The 21,819-nt window shown below is 37.8% G+C and overlaps 1 protein-coding gene across 2 annotated transcripts in view; it reads left to right on the top strand.

The window, feature by feature from the left end:
- Positions 1-21,819, top strand: part of DNAJC13 (DnaJ heat shock protein family (Hsp40) member C13) — an 87,204-nt gene that overhangs the window by 49,063 nt on the left and 16,322 nt on the right. For both annotated transcript variants that reach the window (XM_075921899.2, XM_075921900.2), the window contains 16 exons: positions 166-250; positions 473-627; positions 1,310-1,355; positions 4,195-4,349; positions 5,496-5,697; positions 7,959-8,074; positions 10,783-10,861; positions 11,626-11,761; positions 13,391-13,575; positions 14,350-14,424; positions 14,576-14,695; positions 15,965-16,144; positions 17,628-17,795; positions 19,375-19,488; positions 19,801-19,917; positions 20,166-20,343. In XM_075921899.2, the coding sequence (XP_075778014.2) occupies positions 166-250; positions 473-627; positions 1,310-1,355; positions 4,195-4,349; positions 5,496-5,697; positions 7,959-8,074; positions 10,783-10,861; positions 11,626-11,761; positions 13,391-13,575; positions 14,350-14,424; positions 14,576-14,695; positions 15,965-16,144; positions 17,628-17,795; positions 19,375-19,488; positions 19,801-19,917; positions 20,166-20,343 (2,111 nt within the window). The remainder of the gene's footprint in view (positions 1-165; positions 251-472; positions 628-1,309; positions 1,356-4,194; positions 4,350-5,495; positions 5,698-7,958; positions 8,075-10,782; positions 10,862-11,625; positions 11,762-13,390; positions 13,576-14,349; positions 14,425-14,575; positions 14,696-15,964; positions 16,145-17,627; positions 17,796-19,374; positions 19,489-19,800; positions 19,918-20,165; positions 20,344-21,819) is intronic.

The raw sequence follows: 21,819 nt of genomic DNA, 5'->3' as shown, positions 1-21,819 counted from the left end.
TTGATATCTTGCATATCAAAGTTAAGACCAGGTGAAACTTGGAATGTTTAAGAAACGAAGATCTAAAATCTTTCTAAAATCAGTTCAATACATTTAAAACAAAAACAAATACTGTATTTATATGTGTTATGCTAAAACATTGACTGGGGAAATATGTATTTTTAGGGACCAAGATAATGCCATTATAAGACCTTTGCCGAGGGTAAAGAGGCTGCTTTCAGACAGTACTTGCCTTCCCCATATTACTCAGGTAAGTTGCTTGTTTTGCCACTCCGTTCTTGAGAAATGTGTAAATATCCAGAAGTTACTCACTAAATATAATTTAACAGCAGTTGTATTTTTTCTTCTGTATTTCACTAACACCTTTTTGCCTTTAATCATTCAGTTTTATTACCTGGTTAGTTAGTTTATGGCTACTGTTAATCTAAAATTTGTAGATGCTCTGTGTAAATGCTATTTGTCATCTTTTCAGCTGCTCTTGACATTTGACCCTATCCTTGTTGAGAAAGTTGCCATACTGCTGTTCCACATCATGCAAGATAACCCACAATTATCTCGTTTTTATCTAAGTGGAATATTCTTTTTTATCATGATGTACACAGGTTCCAATGTACTTCCTGTTGCAAGGTAAGGACAAGGGGAATGGTGAAAGTAACAATTTAGGTATTTATATTTGAAACTGCCTTTGCATATTGTTCCCCTACCTAGTTAGGAGTATTCTGTTACTGTTCTCTGCTTGATAAAAGTGAGGTTTTTATAGTGGCTGACTTGCTTGATTCTATACAAGTGATTATGCCATTTACCCAAGTGGACACATGAAGGCTTTTAATGTGCATACACTTGCAGTTCTGTTGTATTTGGAGTTTTGGGGACTATGCCTATACTGTGCCCAGCTGTACAGTTAAAATCATACGTGGTCAAGGTTCCCTTTAACTTAAAGCCATGAGAGCAAGTTCCAATTAGGTGTACATAGGACCAGAATTAGAAGAAATATTTGTAGGCTTTTGGTATGTGCTATTTGAGGTTTTATTTTTATAATTGGTTTTCAACAAAGGCCTTGATCCTACAATGATCTCTTGATCTAAAGTAAAAAATTCTAAGTTTCCTATAAAGCTTAGAGATGGAAAAAAATCTAGGGTGAAGATAAAGTACCTGTAGATCTGACGGCAGGACCAAAATGAAAAAGCAAATGGATTTTTAATTCGCATTGTAGGATCAGTGCCCCCCCCCCCCCCCCCCACACACACACACACAAACACAGAGCCACATTGAGTATCATTGAATTGAAAAACATTACTTTTTTTCTTAGGTTTTTGAAGTATACTCATACGAAACAAGCTTTCAAGTCTGAAGAGGTAAGTAGCAATTACTGGTACAAAAACATTTACTTCTGCTCTCAAGCTTAACTAATGAATTCTATATTAACCATTCTCTGAAGTTATACTCCTTTCAGTTTTCAATCTTTCTACCTTGCACTTGTATTCTCATCATAAGACACTTTTGCCTTCTGTTTTGCTGGGGGGAAAAAAAATTCCCCTTCTTGCATTGATGTCTTAAATTCTCCAAAAAATTTAAAAACTCACCTCAAGCAGACAAGCTGCCTAATTCTGTGTTGCTTGTAGCTGTGGTGGGTTGTCAGTAATTCATTACAAAATGAACTATTCCCTTACCAAATTATGGGGCATAGACTCTGTATTCTTGACTTCAGTAAATTCTGTTTTGAACTTTTTGGAAAGCATCCTGTTTTGTAATGTTTGTTCTTTCTCTGAGTTTCTAGAAGAAATTCCATCTACATATCCAAGTAACTTTCTCGCTGCTTGTTAAGTTCAGGCCTAGTCCATGTTAAGGACGTAAGGAAGAGTGCTACATTTCAAAGATGGAAGTGCCCTTATCAAATAGTCCATGCAAACTCCGTCAACTATTCAATTAATTGATTAATCTAAGTTTAACATCCCTAGTCCATGTATTAAACATGCTCTTCTTTCCTAAATTCAAACCAAGCATTCACAACTATGATGTGAAGTTTATATTAGTAAGGCTACCAATAGTGGTTTGTAGTAACAATCCAAGCAACTACTCCTTTTTCTTACCATGACTGTCTTTCAGACACCCAGATCTCTTGTCTACCACCTCTCCAGTAGCTCTCAGGCGATATTCCCATTGGCTAACAATGGGATTTCCCTAGACCTACCTGTTTTTGCATTTCTCGAGTCTTCGTGTTCACTTACCTCACTTTTCTGAGACTGAATTTTTTTTTTTTTTTTTTGTTCTTAGAACATTTCGAATGGGACATTGTAAGCCAGTGTTTTAAAGAAAAACCTTAACTAGAAACCTGTTGAAATAATAGGGGGGGCACATTGGTTTTTCTCTGCCGTTGAATATAGGGAAAGTCTAATGGACTCCATTATCTTCATCTAATAGATGAGTAAAAGTCATCATAGATGTTTTATAGCTTGTATGGCCTCTATCTTCCTAAGTTGCAGCTAGGATGGCTGCAACTGGCATTTGAAGTGTCACCTATTTACTCTTTGTAACTGAGGTGAGTACAACTTCAAGCAAAGATGAATTTGTAGTACCTTCTGGATTGGCCAATACAGTGAGCCTTTACATTTTTTTTTATAGTTTAACCAGATGTCTCAGGCGAATGGTGTTTGTGTGCACACAGGGCTTTTTCACTTGGAGGAACCCAATGCCTAATAAATATCAAGCTAACAGAATCCAGTGAACTAAGTCTTTTTTTCTCATGTTTTGATATGGAGTGGCAAAAATGAAGAACTTGGTTATGTCTGATTCCTTGTCCAAGTCATCTTAAACTTTGCAGAAAAAATTCTTTGGCCAGGACCTAACATTACAATTTTGAGTTTGACTATTTTTTGTCACCTTTTGGTAGGGGAAAGGTCAAATAGCGTTTACAATGGAAACCTGATTGCAGCTTAAACTATGTAGAGTTACGTTGATCCAAACTAAGACCTTAACTGTGGGAAAAGTCGTGCTTGTGGGTATTACTACTTGCTTACTCTTTTTTTTTTTTAAAAGAGGATACATTGTCCTTGTAGAGAGTGCATTTTAATTTACCTAATCAGCTTATGTTAGTGTTAACCCAGTGAGCAGATGGTATCCAGAAGTTGCTTACCATACTAGTCTGGTGTTTTTCTCAAGCCTTTTTTTTTCTTCTGAAATAGAAGGCCTGCCATACACTGCCAAGCAGTATTCTTTTTTAGTCACTCAAATTTTAAACCATATAAAAACTGAATCTTACAAAAGCCATTTTAGAGCTGCAGTTACATTGCTGTGATACTGTGTGTCTACATGTCGTACCATGCCTCTGAATTAAATTTACTGAGTTAGCATTCTTATAAGCAGGATCCAAGAACATTGCTTTGTGCTGCAAACCAGTGTAACTTACCAATGCACTGATCTACTTCATTGAAGGTATAATAAATATCAAGTTCACATCAGATGCTAGTTCACATCAGATTTTTTTACTTCATGATGACAAAAAATTGACTCTCATTGCTTGTTAACCTCTTCAAACTTACACTAGATCATTGACGTAGCAACAAGAAATTTGACCAGTAAACAATATAGTTAAACCTGTCTGTTTAGCTTTTAGAAATATTAGATATCTCAGACTTAGGACTAGTGATGACTTCGAGCTCTGGAGAGAAACTTGCTGCTAGTTCAGTTTTGCCAGCAGCCACAAAATATTCTGCGGTGAATTTTAGTGTGTGATGCATGCTTTCCACTTATAAGCTGAACCATGACCTTAAGATTAGTGTCTTTATAGTCCACTGCTTCATATCTCTGAGGAGGATGCTTCACTGCCCTTGAGATAGAACTGATATTATTTTAAAGTTCTATGGCTATTAGGAGTTAACAGCTGTGACTTACAGTATATTATGCTTAGCCTTGTTTTGTTGTTTACAAGTGATATGAAGATGACTTATTGGCAGCATCCTTTTTTTAAAAAAACATCCTTAGCCACTCTTAAATTTAAGTAGCTGCTAATAACTATCAACTATTTTGCATACTTGAAGCTGTGTAAAAAAAAAAGTATACAAATAAATTTAATGTATTATCAATTTAATTCTACTCTAACACTAAGATAAGGCTTTCCTGTTTAATTGTCCAATGACTGATAAAACTACAACTTAACTTGCAAATACCACATCTTGTTAAATTCTTTCATTTTAGACCAAAGGGCAAGATATAGTTCAAAGAAGTATACTGGGACATATCCTTCCTGAGGCAATGGTGTGTTATTTAGAAAACTATGAGCCAGAAAAATTTTCTGAAATTTTTCTTGGTGAATTTGACACTCCGGAAGCAATTTGGAGCAATGAAATGAGGTAACTCTATCTGTTTCCTGTTAAATAGGGGATCCAATCTTTTGATTAAACCTGTATTAACTGCATATACAGGCAGTCCCCGGGTTACGTACAAGATAGGGACTGTAGGTTTGTTCTTAAGTTGAATTTGTATGTAAGTCGGAAGTGGTACATATTGTAGGGGAAACTAGCCAAACATTTCTCCAGAGCTCAGTTTTATTCTCCCACACCTCACTTCCCTCAGTCCTTTATTCTCAAGCTGAGGTGTCTGCTGAGAAAAGCCGCTCCGCGTCTCCCTGGTCTGCTGGGGGGGAAGTAGCTAGTGTGGGGTTGCCTCACCCCGTTTGTAAGTAGGGATCCGATGTAAGTCGGATCCATGTAACCCAGGAACTGCCTGTACACTGTAGTTTGACCAGTATTAATGGGTATACTATATATTGCATCTTGAGCAAAGGGGGGTTGATTGCCATTACATAGATATAATAGCACTTAGAGCCTGTCGTCTCAACTATGTTTTGAGCCTTCTATTCATGTCACAAAGTCAGGTAACAAAATGGCACAAAATCTTTCTGCAAAAGAAGCCTGTGGTGCAAATATCAGTGTCATGGAACAGTCATGCTCTTTTTCCTTTTGAATACTCAGACAGGCATGAAGCAAACCAGTGTCCTGCTTTATTAGTGTGACAGATGTTACCTGTCTCTGGAGTGATCATTCCTCATGATTTCTTCTGTAAACTATATGGCACTGCAAATAACTTAAGTTATGTCTGGCTACCATAACTGTAGTTGCTAGGGCATTTCCCATACAAAGCATGGCAAATCTTTCTAAATGGGCATCTTTTTACATAATTCTAAATCTTTAGTGTTAAAACAAATTTTAGGCAGCTCTCAAATAGGCACGTGAGTAGGCAGAACTGAGTACACACCTTCTGTTTTTTTCTTTTTCTTTTTTCTTTTTGGTGTCTTATTAAAACCAGTCACATGAAATTATAGGACCGTAGTGTCCCAAATTTCATAACTTACTTTTCATCTGTTCAAGAAAATATGGCTGGCTATGGACACTAAGTCCTTGTCAAATAATGCAGGTAACTGGCATAATAGTGTACTTATGAAAAGCATCTGACCAGAATCTAGTATTTGTATAATTCTTGATGTTTGAAATTCACAGGCGCCTTATGATAGAGAAGATTGCTGCTCACCTTGCTGACTTCACCCCTCGTCTTCAAAGTAATACAAGAGCACTGTACCAATATTGCCCCATACCAGTTATCAACTATCCACAACTGGAGAATGAGCTGTTCTGTAATATTTATTACCTCAAACACCTGTGTGATACACTCAGATTTCCAGACTGGCCAATTAAAGATCCTGTAAGTCAGAAATTGTTCTGCAGTTCTATGTCTAGAGAACATATGCAAAAACTAAACAAAACTGAAGGATTTCTAAAACGAAGAAACAGGAGTGGTAAATTGCCTTAATAGTTGGCCTGAAACCTAGTTTCTTCCATAAACCTCAATGTACCTCAGCCAGGTCCTGTAAATTTTGCATGCTGAACTAAAAATCAGTATTGGGTAAACAAGAATATAACTGAATTGCCTACTGAATTCTTGATTATGGTGTGAAACTATTTTTCTGATCTAACAACCAGATATGTCTGCTCATATTTTCAAAAGTTGCTGTAAGCCCAGGGTTTGAATTCAGGCTCAAGGCCCAGACTTCTTCCATCTATACACAAATATTAACCAGGGCTCTGCCTCCGTCCCAGAACCCCAAAGGGGATGGGTGGTCTGAGCCTGAGTCAAGCCGTTACCCAGGGTTTAATCCACGTTGCTTCGCAGTTTGTAGAGATAGCTCCATTGCACTTGTGCTCTGGGATTCCACCAAAATATCCCATGATCCTACAGGCAGACTCAATCCTCTGGGCAGCCAAATCTGGAGGACAGGAATGTTTCCCACAGTGCCTCATGAACAAAAGACTAGGACAGCCTAATTTTGGGAAGATGCTAGGAAGTCTTAGTCCATCCTCATAAAACATTTAGATGCTAGTGCCTGAGGTTGGAACACAGGGTTCAACAGTTCCTAACCTGAGGTTACAAATAGGTGTAACCACTTAACATCCCGTGGGTTTGTTAATGTATGGCTAATTGAGTTGTTCTAACCCTAGGAATAAAAGGATAAAGCCACATAGATAACCTGATGTTCTCTAAGAATTAAAAGCTACTTTAGAAGTGTGAGGAACAACATAGATTTAGACTACATAGATGGCTGTCCACACTGACAGTTAACCCAGGGATTGGTACCTCACTTAGCCTAGCATGGATGAAAGCATCACAACAGCAAAGACATATCTGCATTGCTGTGTCTGTGCTTGTGTGCCTGGGAACATAACCCTTGATTCTTTGTGCTGAGATTCTATAAGACTTTCCCAGTAAATTGGGATAGAATCCTTTTGGGGCATTGTGAGGAGGACACTGGAGGGCTGCTGGCACCTGAGTAACTTGGTTTGCCTGTGTCCTCATAAAGTAGACCGGTTTCAGCCTCACGTAAAACAGTCTGGGATGTAGCTCATCTCATGCAGACAGGTAAATTAACCCGTGCTTAAAGAATGTACCTCTAAAAACAGTTTGGCAATGTTTTTCCTTTGTGAATGATAGTGGGGTTAAGACTAGAGTGAAGTGTAGGTATTCTAAAAGCAAGTAGTCCAGTAGCACCTTACAGACTAGCAAAAATACATCTGCAGAAGTGGGTTTTGCACACTCTATATTTTTGTTATTCTCTAAGGTGCCGCAGGATTACTTGTTTTTAAAGTTAGACTAACACAACTACCCCTTTGTGTAGATACTCTGTTCATGTTTGCAGTTCACCTCAGTAGTACAGTGAAACTAAAGATCTTGTGTTATCAATTACTCCCTGTACGTACAATCATGAAGCTGCAGTGCTTGGTTTACAAAATACTATGGAGGAATGATTTCCTTGTCTTAAATTACTCACTGAAACTTAATGTCAATTTCAAGTTGAAACTATGAAAAGTTGGAACAAAGCTAGTTGGCAGGGTTCAGTTAACATCTAGTAATCAAATGATAAGATCGGTCTAAAAACATCATGTTCGCACTAGAACTGAGACTTATCAGTAATTTACCAATGTACAAAATCTCTAAATGGAATCCTACACACAAACCTAGGAGATCATCATCTCTTTTAGGTACAACACACTTCAAATTTAAATGTAACATTTTTAAGAACAGAAAACTGGAGTAGAGCAAAATCAGAATCCCAAGTTAAGTGCTTTTATAGGTGTTTTTATCCTTAATAGGAATGTTTAAGTGCTGTTAGCATATAACATTAAAAAATGTCACCTCTGCACTACGTGTCGCTACCTATATTAGCGTTTATCCACAAACTGGAGGACAGCTTTATTTGTAAGCAACTCAAATAGGCAACACTGCCTGTGTTCAAATGAGCTAATATACACCATTCCAGTGACTGTTGGAGAGATTTAATTAAAACAGTTAATCCATTCACCAGGAACTTCAAGGTACCAGAATCCCTTGATAGGCATTACTTCATTATCAAGTGCTTACAAGTATGCTTGACACAGGCCATAATATCCTAAATGGATTTTAAATTTCAGGTTAAATTGTTAAAAGATACTCTGGAGGCTTGGAAGAAGGAGGTAGAAAAGAAGCCACCTACAATGTCAACAGATGATGCTTATGAAGTTCTTAATCTTCCTAAAGGACAAGGACAGTAAGTTGCCATTACTTCCTAAAACAGAATTAACGCTAATATAAAACACAATAGCAGTTGCATATTATAAGTTATTCCAGATAAATTGAAGCTATGATCTCCGTTTCTGGTACCGAAAGCTAGAGATCTTTAAAAACCATTTGTCAGATGGCATTATGGTTCAGGCATGTAAATGATACTAATGACATTGGCTACCTTTTATCCCTCATGGAATAAATGCTGAAAAAAATCCCAAACTCTTTGATTTGGAGGTAAGCTCTGTTAAGTGATGCTTCCATTAACTTGGGGAAATGTTTTTAATCTGAGTTCTTCCCAGACTGCTGTACTGGATACAAACCTGGGGTCTCATGTACTCTTTAGCTTCTGGGGCAGGGCAGGGCAGACTCTAACCCTTTCTGAAGATGTAAGCATACATTCCAGATACAGCCTTCATGTTTGGCATTCCTGTTTCCAGGGGGGACCCTGAAGTAGAGTTGCATAGGCTGTGAAATTAGTGCCAGGCCCCCCAAGCCTCCCAGTAGCTGTTGCACAGTGAGCTCTATCAAAGCTGTTGATTTGTTGGTTTATGGTTTACTTCTCTGGGACTACATGACAGTATGAGCAAGTACCACACGTTTTGCAAGGAGATGTCTAAATGTGCATCCTTAACTCATGGAAAAATCGTTAGATGTACAGATTCATGTGAAAATACCTGTAAGACAAAGGGAAGGATTTAAAACCTCATCACTCTGGGAGCAATTTGGGCTTTGGCCTGTCCTTACTGGGCCCAAGATCCACCTCCCCTCTTTCTTTCTGCCCATGCTTGCCTTCTTGTGATCCTCCTGATCAACCTCACAGACTATCAGTGATGTATTACAAGATAATCAGTTTACCTGGAAGGACCCTGGCTACAGGGTTTTTTTCGAAAAAACTTCACCTGCATCGAGACTGCTGCCGCGTTCTTTCCAAATTAAATCAAAAGAATGCGGCAATTTTTTCGACCACAGAGAACCTCTTTTTATGAGGAATAACGCTTTTTTTCAAAAGTGCTCTTTCGAAAAATGCGTTATTGACTGCAAACAGTGCTTTTTCGAAAGAGTATCCAGACTGCCTGGGTGCTCTTCTGAAAAAGCAGCTCTTTTTTCGAAAAAACTGGTTGCTGTCTAGATCTCTTTCGAAAGAAGGTTTTTTGAAAGATTCTTTTGTAAAAGCCTCTTTTGAAAGATGCTTGTAGTCTAGACATAGCCTTATTGTCCTTCAGTGCTTGTATGGAAATGCATGATTAGGGTAATGGGCTGTAGTTTCTTATTTGGCCTTTGTCAATGCCTTTTGGAAATGTCAGCCCATTGTGGAAACAGAGTGTGGAGGAAGGCACAATGTTCTTATGGTGCTTGCTATTTATGTAGGGAGTCTTGTTGCCAAGCTAGGATTTTTTTGTCACCCCAAATTCAGCCATTGGAGAACACTTGAAGTAGAATGAGTAGTGCTGTAATGGTAACTGTTCTTTGTAATTGTATTCATAGCAGCCACAACTAACTGTAAAACACAGGACTTTTGTGCCTTTGGGTGGCACTTCCATGAAGACTGGAAGCTCCTCTGTTCTTGCAGTTACACCCCTCCCACATCCTTCTTTCCAGGAGCTGTATACATGAGCAGAGCTCTGCAAGAGTCATGGAGCTCAGGACACAGACCTGCCATTGTCATTGAATCATGCCTTAATGATGGCCTCCTCTCAGGAGAAGCAGAAGGCGGTTCAAGGGCAATGAAAGGTGGGGAGGTGGAACTCCATGGAAGTTCTGTGGCTGAGATACTAGTGCAGCAGGAGAGAAACATAATTTGTTTTAGCTATTTGAACGGTCGTAGTGAAATTTTAAACTTGATTGTAATAGTTATGCAGTTGATCAAAATCTACAAAGTGATCCAAGCATTTACAAAATTTAGAATGTGAGTATTACATTGTTTATAATTACTGAGCTTAGTTATAGAAGGTTCTATATAAAACCATGGTGGCTCTATATGAAACCATGGAACACCCACATCTTTAATACTGTGCACAAATGTGGTCGCCTCATCTTTTTAAAAAAATATATATATATTGGCATTGGAAAAGATTCAGAAAAGGGCAACAAATGATTAGGGGTTTGTAATGGGTGCCGTATGAAAAGAGATTTAAAAGACTTTGACTCTTCAGTTAAGAAGAGGAGACTAAGGGGGATATGATAGAGGTCTATAAAATCATGACTGGTGTGGAAATAGTGAAAAATAATTGGGAAACTTGGTACAAAGAGAGTGTCTGATATTTTTTGGATGCTCACTGTTCATTTTCCAGCTCATATAGTCCTTGCATGGAAGGGAAATATGGGAGGTGGGACAGAATTAGGTGGGAAAATTCAGACAGTAACAGAAAATGGATGGCAGTTTTCATGTCTTGAGGGGCAGGGTTTAAGGACAAGTCTGCATCTTTCCAGCCAGGGAGAAATGTGCATTGAAGTTTGACTTTTTAATCTAAAATGATCATTGGCACATTGAAGGAGTAGAGAAGTTAAATCAAGAGAGACTATAGATTAAAAAAAAAAAAAGATTTGGAGGGAGGCGGGTGACTCGTGACTTTTGATCTCTGGAGGCTGGTAGTTTTGGAAATGTTAGTTCTTATTCACTTTCGGTATGAGAATAGTTGCATTATATATAGAACATTTCAATAAAACAAATTCTCTATCTTCATCTGATAGGCATGATGAGAGCAAGATCAGAAAAGCCTATTTCAGATTAGCACAAAAATATCACCCTGACAAGAATCCAGAAGGGAGGGTATGTATTGTACTATGGCTTTGAGATTATGGTTTAATGGGTTTGTCTCATGGGGTTTTTTTTTTTGATGAATACTTACACTGGTAGAGTTTTAGAGCAAGTAACTTTCTTCCCGAATACACGTGCATGAACTTTAAAGTAATACAAGTTGTAACATTTTAATTGGAATACTACATACTTACCAAACACTTTTCCTGAGGGACTCTTAAATACCAATTAATTTCATTTCCTCGTGCCGGGAAATGACATGTATTGCATATAATCTTGTAGGGTTTTGAGGGTAGAAGAGTTTAAATGCAGAATAGTTAAAGATAATCTGCAACTTAATGTTAACTGCCAAACTCACCTGTCTGTTAAAAAAAAAAAAAAAAAAAAAAAAAAAAAATTTGCTCTTACAGCCCACTTTTCCACTCACTTGATTCCGCAGTAAAGCCATAAACTTGTTAAATCACATTATCAGTCTTTTCACTGATAAGACTAACACATACAGGTTTGCATCTTCACTTCGTTTCTATTAGGTCTTTCAGTGATCTGTGAGCCAAAAGGATTACTATAGCAATATACAGTTGCTGTTTTTCAGTGTCTTCTCCAATGTTATACTCTCTTGACATTTTATTTGCAGTAGGATATAATATATCTGATGTCATTGTTTACAGTTATCAAAGCAAAATAGGGATAATACATTGAAACTGCCAGTGAGTTTTGAGACTTCAGTGAATAGGTTCTGCTAGATAACAGCTTGACATTGTTCATATTGTCTGCAGGATATGTTTGAAAAAGTGAATAAAGCATATGAGTTCTTATGCACAAAATCAGCCAAAATGGTGGATGGCCCAGATCCAGAGAATATCATCTTGATTCTGAAAGCTCAAAGCATCCTTTTCAACAGACACAAAGAAGGTGAGTATACTGACTCAGAAATATCACTTCTACTGTATTTCTCAGAGCTGTTTGAAATGCCTTTGATTTATTAATGCATTAATTTTGATTTTTTTTTCCTGAGGGTGAAAATACCATGATATTTTCATATCTGGAAGTCTTACTGATAACAGAGTAAAAGTTAAATGAAGAACATACCTAGTTTAATCTACCTCTCCATGCTATCATGTTGATGTTCTTTTTCTAGTAAAACTCTAATAGGAATCATAACTTCTGTGTGATTAGTTTCAGTTGTGGACACAGTCTCACTTTTCACTGTGGTGGAAACTCATAGTTAGTATTGTAATTGTGGCTGACAAGTAATTTTATTCAATTAGCATTTTCAAGTGCTTTGACTCGTCAGATGGCAACAAGGCAGTGAACATTTAGCAACACAACTTTATTGCATTTGCCTGTTTTGGAAATGACTAAAAGATTTTTTCAGTCATGGCAGAGAATGTGTGCTCAAAGAAAACTCTGGTATTCACGAAATGTCACTTAAATGGTTCTAAAAATAAAAGTAGTGACTTTTTCTCATTTTTAAATGTACTAAGGTTCTCTGTTCTGTTCTACTCTTCACAATACTCAACCCAAAGGGAGTTAGAAACTGACTGCATCATTCCAGTCAGGGTTCCCCCTGGTGTCCCTAGGAGGCATAGACTCTGCATATACAGGAAACCACCCACCTTACGAGTTGCGACTCCCCTGCACTTACTGTCATTTTTGTAAGTGTGAAAGGGGCCAAAAAAACCCGGCTTACGTCCGTGGTGCACGACGCCTATTGTAAATGCGGGTTTGAGTAAAGACACCCCCAACTTGCGATGCTTCTCCAGGAACTGATCATGTAGCCAGTTGGGGGCCGCCTGTACCCAGCTCCAACACAAGCCTCCCCCTCTGCAGGGAGAATGGATAGCTCAGTAGTCGAACAACTCTTTACAAAAGAGTCCTTGGGGCCCATTATATTACCATGTGTGTTAACTAAAAATACAATTGTCTTAGCGTCTATAAAGTACATGTGTGCAGTGTGACATGTTGAGTACTACAACTGTATATCATGACTTGTATCACCCATAATATTCAGTCAGATGTATTAAATCAAATGCTACATTGACATATTGATTACCTTGTTCTATAGCAAATTAAAAGTATCCTTAGAATGGCACTTAGGCTCATTTTGAAACCCATTCAAAGAGTTTGATGCCCAATGCGAGTAAACAAATTTAACTGCTCTTGGTTGCAATAGACTCAAGTTTCAGCAACCTCATTCTGTAATGTTAAATATAAAGGACTTGAGCAACCTTCCAGATTTAGTATTCACTTACTAAAACTGACTAGTAATGTAAACAGTTACTTGAACGTTTTTATTCAATTTCTTGAGATCAGCTGGAAGAAGGTAGACTGTTTTTTGTGCATTACGGCACAAATCTCAAGAATTCCAGAAATAATCCTACTTGTCAGATGAATCTGCATTGTTCACCCAGCTTTACTCTGAAGGAGAAAACATTTTGTGAAAGTGTAAATCTGAAGCAGATCAAGATTAAATTCTCAGCTATCAACAAGGTGTCTAAATGTATCAAATTTGCTACATTTGAGTTTCTGTTTATCCTTTAGATTTGAAACCTTACAAATACGCAGGCTATCCCATGCTGATTAAGACCATTACCCTAGAAACTTCAGATGATCTTCTGTTTTCCAAGGAATCTCCTTTGTTGCCTGCTGCTGCAGAGCTGGCTTTCCACACAGTCAATTGTTCAGCACTTAATGCAGAAGAGCTGAGAAGAGAGAATGGAATAGAGGTAAACCCAAAGAAACCCTGAAGCACAGCCATTTTAATAGTTTGGTGGTTGATAGTAGTAACCATCTGGATAATCACTTGAACAGGGGAAGGAAATTAGACACACAATAGCCACACAATTGCCCACTGTTCCTTGCAGGAATTCTCCATTCATTCTTCTGAAATGGAATGGGTGATGGCAGTTGAGATTCCTCCTGGAATAGATTAATTCATCCCTCCACAAGATGACTTTTGAATGGATTTACATAACATTTGCCTTCCAGAGCAAGTTCTAGTGGCTGTTTCATGGAATGGCACTGTCTGTATCTGGCTTCTCTATTCTGCTTATTTTGTGCAAAAAACCCCAAACTGACTTTCTTTAAAAGGTGGAAGCAAATAATTTGAGCATGGTTTGGTTACTCAAATGAATATGCCTCAATAGCACATCTGGGGAAAAAAGGTTACGATTACAATTAAATGGATGTATTCAAAATCTTCTAAAACTACCTTAGACCACTATGGCGTTTTGAAGCAGTTAGATATTTCTAGAGAGACCCTCTTTACATGATGGATCGATAAAGTGGAGTAGCGTAAATCTCCCTTTATAGATGTAAAATGTCCGAAGAGCAAAATCAGTCATTTTGCTGCATAGGACAGCTGTTAAACCCTTGACAGGCGGTAAATTTGTAGGCTTGTGTAGGCTTTATTGAATTAAAGCTAATAAAGCTACACTTTGGCAGACAGGCACTTCATTTGAGTTTGAATTCTAACCCTTTTAGCTCTTTAATCCCTAAAGGTGTTGCAAGAAGCATTTAATCGCTGTGTGGCAGTCTTGACCCGCTCCAGTAAACCAGATGATATGTCTGTACAGGTAAGCAATACAGCCATTTAAAAACAAATAGTGCTTAACTGTATTGGGCCATATCTTTTGTGCCATTTTCTTATGAGGCTTTGTGTAGCTTCTATTCAAGGGCTATACGGTTTACTAACTCTGTAGCTTAGGAAAGTGTTTCTGTTTGCAGGTATGTGGGCATATAAGCAAGTGTTACGGTGTGGCAGCTCAGTTTGAGGAGTGCAGAGAGAAGATCACTGAAATGCCTAATATCATCAAAGATCTCTGTAGAATGCTATATTATGGCAAGGTAAGATCTCTAGCTTAATGCCTATGCTGGTGTAATGCTCTTGTTTTATATTTAAGTGTTTGTACTAGAAAATGAGCCACTATGGGACTCGAACTTATTTTGGGAATCAAACTATTGTGAATTTCCCTATAATATAGATATTTGCAGTCCGTATGATAAAAATACAAGGCTTAGTCTGCACGCACACTTACACTGATTGAACTGTGTCTTTTTTTAAAACAAACTTACTTAAATGGTGTACATTCCCTGTGTAGTCGTATATACATTTTAGCTTGCACCTTTACATTTATCTTTTACCTTTACATTGCTTGCATCTTGTAACTTACAGACAATACCCTTACAAGTCAGGTTTAAGCAGCTCACATGTCATCCACAGTGAATTTTGCATTAGCTTAATTGAATTGGTTTAAAAATTGTATGGAGACAAATCCATAAATTCTGACTCCAAATATTTCCACTTAGATTTAAATCCTAGCCTTTAGGAAGTAATAAGTAGAACCGGTGCCAGTTACAGTAGATGAAATTTCTACCTGTTAGTATATTTCTCATAGAGGTGAGAAGGAGGCTGTGGGCCACCACCCTGGCTTACTGTCCAGAAAGTGAGCCAACTTCTGCTCCACAGCTCTGAAAATTAGTCTCTCCGTGGGTTTTAATAGTAGTACTCTGAATTTAAACTGGTGTAACAGCAGAGTTTTGCCCAGTAACTACTTATTCAGTTACCTAAGGAGACTTAACTATTTTTTACTTTAATAGCTCCTCTCTTCTCCTCTCTTCCTCTTCCTCCCCCCCCCCCCCCCCCCCCCCCAAAAAAAAAGGACAACTTACCAGCTGCAAGAAAGCAGAGGCTTTCTTGTTTCCGGTCTCCAGCTGCACAGGAGCCTGGAGGTCTAGAAAGGTATTGTTTGCCAGGTGCTAGGCTGGAAGGGCTAACCAAGTAGCCCAGCTGCCTGGCTTTCATTAAGTCAGGGTTTTCTGCCATATGTCCCCTGAAGCTTTATTTATGTAGATACTTGTGCAAAAATCGTGAACAGCGTAAGCCTTTTTTCTTCCCCACAGACTGTAGACTTCAAATTTTCTCAATTTATGCAGATCTTTAGTGTCTTTCCCATTGTTTAGGTTAAGAGATTCAAAATCCTAAAAATGACATTTCTCCAAAATCAGAGTATTTTCCTATTGATGAATTTGCTGGTATGCTATTTAAATGTTCCATTAAGTTAAAATTTTCAAGTCACCAAAATGCTGAATATCAGTTCTTCCTTCCTTTCTCAGAACATTCCACGAGTGGCTTCTTTGGGAGTGGAATGTGTGAGCTCATTTGCTGTCGATTACTGGCTACAAACACATTTGTTTCAAGCTGGTGTCTTATGGTATTTACTTGGTTACCTCTTCAATTATGACTATACACTAGAAGAGAGTGGCATTCAGAAGAGTGAAGATTCTAATCAGCAGGTAATATTTATGAACAACTTATAATTGACACCCTCAGACTTTATGATGGCTATTGGTAATGTATTTCCTAAATAATAACAATCGGACTTAAGTGGTGGTTTCTCTTGACTGTACATACAAGTTTCTCTTGTAATTTAATTTGTTGTGAATGGATTATGGAAGTACCTGTTGTGATGTATTTAAGGTTCAGTTTTTAGCTTGTTTAGCATAGATTCAACAACCTCCGTTAGAATGTGTTGTATTTTTCATACCTCCCAAATGTCATGACTTTCGGTTTAAGTTACTTGCGTCTAATCTGGAACCATATATATGATAATTGTACAGTGTCCTACAGGGTAGAGTCAATATGGATTGGGTGCCTTAAATGAGCACTTCCGTATCTAAAGATTATGCTTAAATTCCAACATGTTAACTCTGAATTTTCTAGTTTACAATGCTTGGTTTTGGGATAATTACAGCATCCCTCTAACATGTATCACAGTAAAGTATTCACTCGAATTAATGTTGAGTGTACATGTTAATGTAGTTTTTAAATGGAAATAGATAAAATGACCTTATCAAAATGAGCTATAAACATTAATTTCCCCACAGAATACAGATTTTCCAGGAAGAAAAGTAAACAAGAAAATACTAGCCACAATGAATCCAAGACCAAAGAACTAGCTTTTTAGTTAGCTTTTTCTGACACTGGCTGCTCCATATCAGAATCGTATAACTTGAACTGGTTGTAAAAAGTTAAAAAATGCTGCGTTTCTTTCTCTCTCTCTCATCAGCTCAATGAGGAGCCCTGCCAGGATGCAGAAAATATCATGTTTTAGTGCAGTGTTCAATCATTATACAAAGGTTAATATATCTCATAAAAACATCTTTTTCTGGAAATGGCCATTCTTTGGTCAAATATCCCATTAAATTATGAATTAAGGAATTTGTCAGTTTAAAGCTCCAAATGTACCTGGCTTTCTTCATGGACTTTACACAGGCAGATGCAGATAGTTTTGAGATAACACCAATATATCTGTTGGTGTCACAGAAAAGCAAAAGACACTTCATAGTATGTCCAGATGTCTGCATATTTCTGTTCGTACATAAATGAGATGTAAACTACAGGAGCTGAATTTGCTTCTGATCATGCCAGGCCAAAACAAGCATTGGCCAACTTTATTTTCAGGAAGTGGATTTTAAAAAGGTTATTTCTATTTAGCCTGCTTCAGGTTTCTGTTCAAGTTTTATAATAGGTTTGATAGGCAATCTCCATTCATTTCAATTTCCTAGGACTGGAAAGGACCTTGAAGGTCATGGAGTCCAGTCCCCTGCCTTCACAGCAGGACCAAATACCATCCCTGACAGATTTTTGCCCCAAATCCCTAAATGGCCTCCTCAAGGATTGAACCCACAACCCTGGGTTTAGTATGCCAATGCTCAAACCACTGAGCTATTCCTCCCCCTGCATCTATTTAAAAATGTATGTATTTTTAATTTACAGGAAGTTGCCAATAGTCTTGCCAAACTCAGTCTTCTTGCTTTGAGTCGTCTTGGAGGGTATTTGTCTGATGAGCAAGCTACACCTGAAAATCCAGCAATAAGGAAAAGCTTGGCTGGAATGCTGACACCATATGTTGCACGGAAACTTGCTATGGCTACTACTACTGAGGTACAAAAATGTCTGAGGCAAACCATGTATTGGCATTATGTAAATCATAAAGAAATCATTGCTTATTAAACGTACTTATGAACCACAGTAACAAATAAACCAGAGTAGCCTGAATACTGAGAAATTAAGTGCAATTTGATGTGTCCCACTTAATTGGCTAAAATAACTTCTAGTCTTAGAGTTGAACTGCTGCTTATCAATATTTTAGCAGTTCCCGTGTAAAAGTGAATATCGAGGGTTTTTTTGTCTGAATAAAAATTTGTCCTAACCATTGCACGTGAACACTTTTTTATTCCAAATTGTAGGAGGAACAGCACTTTGCAGCACAAAGGAGGGGTTGTAGGTACCCAAGGTTTGGGGTACACTATACGGTGATGGGAAACAAAAATCAATGCAAGGGTAAACTTGAAGACTAGAGTTTTTTAAAAAAAGGGAGCAACAATGTACAGGAGAAGAACAGCAGAAACATGAAGGATGTCAATAAAATTCAGAGTAAATTATAGGGTTGGTAGGAGCAAGGGAACAAAAAGGGGATGAGTTTGTAGTTAGAGGTAAGTGACCAAAAAAAGTTTGTTTTATGACCACCAATATGAGTGTGGACTAAAACCAATGATGGACTTGGGTTCTTTAGTCCTCTCGCTTGTCTGAGTGTTACGGAATTAATGCTGCATTCACCCAGTGTGGAACTGAGATGAGGATGGCAAACCAGGCTTGGCTTAGGATGCATAGGGTGGAAAGTATATAATCATTTGGAGGAAGAAAGGGAGAAGAGACAGATAAAATGCTCCACAAAGGAAGTCAGGAAAATGATCTCTATTTATCCCCTTGCATCATCTGTTCAATGCTTTTGCTCTAATGGTGAGCAAAGGAGAAGATGGTGTTAATTGTCACAAGGGTTTCTGGGCATACAAGGAAGTGGAGGTTGCAGTTCAGAGTAAGTTTATTTGGAGCTTGAACAGGCAGAGGAAAGTGGGCAGTTCCATCCCTATCTTCACACTTCAGGAGATCTCCCTGATAACCTCATACTTGTCATTTACATAAAGGGAGAGCATGGGGAGATGAAAGTGAAGGGAGAATGGTGGCTTCAAACTATTAGTATAAGAAGAAAAAAGCATTTGCCGACTAGGGCTTAATACTGCAGACTCAACACCGGTCCAAGGGAAGGAATGACAAAGGAGCTATGGAGGTGTATTGCTTCCAGCAGCTGGATGGATGGGGAAGCAGATATTCCTTGGTTTCTGGCATGTGTGAAATGGGAAGAAGAGATGGAAAAACTGCAGCTGCTCATACAAACCTAGCATTTATATTGTGTGTGCATACTCTTTCCCAAATATCACTTCTCCCGGTTCTCTCCCCCCCCCCCCCCCCCCAAACTCTGGAAATTTGGCCTTAAACCTATTTCTGAAGTCAAAGGCCACCTTAATCTGAACCAGATCTTCACAAGGCCAGAATTCTCTCCCCTCCCCCCTCCCCCGGTATTAATTCTCTTCTTGGAACAGTTTTAAATCTCTGAATTTGCTTTTTGGAGTAGAATTATTCAATCCAATTATTTTCCTAAACTCTTTATGCTGTCTCTTAGATTCTGAAGATGCTCAACAGCAACACAGAGAGCCCTTATTTGATCTGGAACAATGGGACAAGAGCAGAGCTTCTTGAATTCCTGGAATCTGAACAAGAAAGCATGATAAAAAGAGTGAGGCACTCGTAATATTTTTACAGCATAGGCCTTTCTCTAGGTTGCCTTAAATGAACTAGTATCCTCACATTAAAGGAAACTTTCTAAAGCTCAGGAAAAAATCTCGTGTGGATTAAATTACCCAGCCTCTGAGGGAAACCTTATATTGGCCAGCTTGTCAAATACTTTTGCTCTCACCACTTAAAGTCCTGCCCTGTTGCTTTTGCCTTTGGAAATGAGGGAGACACAGCAGCTAACATTTTTTCCACACATATATAAAATGTTTATAAAAAGCTTTATATTGAACACATCAATTTCTTTCCCCTAAAGGGTGTTTGTGACAAGAGCTATGGATCTGAATTTGTCTTCGGTGACCATGCAAAAGAACTTATTGTGGGAGAAATTTTTGTTAGAGTTTACAATGAAGTCCCTACTTTTCAGTTGGAGGTAAGAAGGCTGATTTTGCTATTTGTTGAGAACCCTCAAGCTAGTTTTTCAAATAATCATTTTATTACTTGTTTTATATTAGCATTAATTAATTGTTACTTGACTGAATTTGGGAATGGCTTTTGATGTGAGTTCCTTAGTTACAGGCTTGCTGTTTAATACAGTTCAGTACTTCTCATGCAGAATGCTCTATACATGTCTGAAATATTGTGAAGATTCTTATACATTCTTATGTCCATTATTTTAAGTTTCCAAAAGTGTTCGCTGCAAGTCTTCTGGATTACATTGGCTCACAGGCACAGTACCTTCACACATTAATGGCCATCACACAGACTGGGAAAGTAGAATCTGATCAACATGGAGACCGGTTACGGAGGGTTGAAATGGCATTGGAGGCTCTGAGAAATGTCATAAAACACAACCCAGGTAAACTTGAGCATCTTGAATTCATCAGTAAGCTGCACCTTGTAAATAAGCTTAGATTTATTTTAGAGGCATAAATCTAGCACTTAACATGCACTTGTGACCAAGCTGTAGAGATTCATGCTTCTGGCTATCCAGTTGAGTTAATAGGGGCATATCTGAAAGTTTTAATGGATCTTTAAATGGTTTAACAGAGGCGTTGGTAGAAGGCTTTGCTTTGCTAGGAAAATAGTGAATGTCACAGATGAGATGTTTTCTTGTGGTACATCAATCTGCAGAAATCTACTTAACCATTTGTCTAAGGAGAGTGTTTTTTGAAAACGGATTAAATCTGTTCAGTGTGGTGGTTGTGTGTTTGGGGTTGTTTTTTTATTATTATTTTAAGTCAGTGGTAAAAGGGGATGTGAATACACCTTGTGCCTAGTGTAGTAAACTTCCAGGATCATTTTACAGAGCTATTGTGCGGTGTTCAAAGGCCTATTGAAATCAACCCACTTGAAGAAAAACAAGTCCTAGCATAGCTCTATATAAAGAATGAAACCCAGGAAGAGGTAGAAAACATTTTGGTATTTTTATTAGACTCTCTTCAAACACAGTGGGTAGCTTGATATTTAACTGGTTTTAAGGAAACTATTACTAGAAGAAAATTGATTAAAGGCATGGATTAAGAGTTTGTAGACATGGAATGCTACAACACTGACACTTATTTTGGGGATGGTGTGAGGCAGAAGAGGGAGATATTCAGAGGGGAAAATGTCTGTTTTTGTTAAAGTTCTATCCTAGAATATAGTTGACATGGGCTGTTTTAAAAGAATGCACAAGTGAGGGGTGTAGGAAAATTGGTGGATTACTATTCGTGTTCTTTGTAATTGAGCTGAGCTTTCATTAAATGTTCATAAAGTCTTTTCAGAACAGCCTGGGTTCTAATTAGATTTTTTGGCAATTGCAGATTACAACTGAAGATAAAAATTAATGTCTTAAATGAATCATTTCCCCTATCTATCTTCAAAGGTGGGGTTACTGTTGACTCTTAAATTTTTGGAAGCAGTTGAACTTGAAAAATTTATTTTGCTAAAGGAATTTAAAAATATTTTATAATATCTATTTAAAAATAAGTTTTTTATTGTCTGTTCCCCTCATGCTGACTTTAACCGTCTTTTCCTTAAGTAATAGTGGATGGTCCCAAAACAGTCAAATGCACACCATAAGCAGGAGAAATCAGGGTATTACTGTCAGTTACAGTAGTTATCTCCTATGTTAAAAGTAAACTATCTGGTCTTTTTTTTTTTTAATATAGCTTTTTTCCCTTTTGGTTTCATGCTTTTACAGTTGGACTTAAAGTATTTGAAAATTTGTCTCTGCATAATTACTTCTTAATATTGCAATAGCTAGGAGTCCCAGTTCTAGACTAGGACCCCATTGTACAAACTCAAAGATGGCTCATATTTCTAAGAACTTAGTCTTTTTAAAGTACTTTAT

The sequence above is a fragment of the Pelodiscus sinensis genome, chromosome 2 (genome assembly GCF_052426305.1).
Source record: "Pelodiscus sinensis isolate ZL-2025 chromosome 2, ASM5242630v1, whole genome shotgun sequence".
Taxonomy (NCBI): domain Eukaryota; kingdom Metazoa; phylum Chordata; order Testudines; family Trionychidae; genus Pelodiscus; species Pelodiscus sinensis.
Note: the sequence above shows the minus strand (reverse complement) of the source record. Positions and strands in the feature narration are given on the sequence as shown.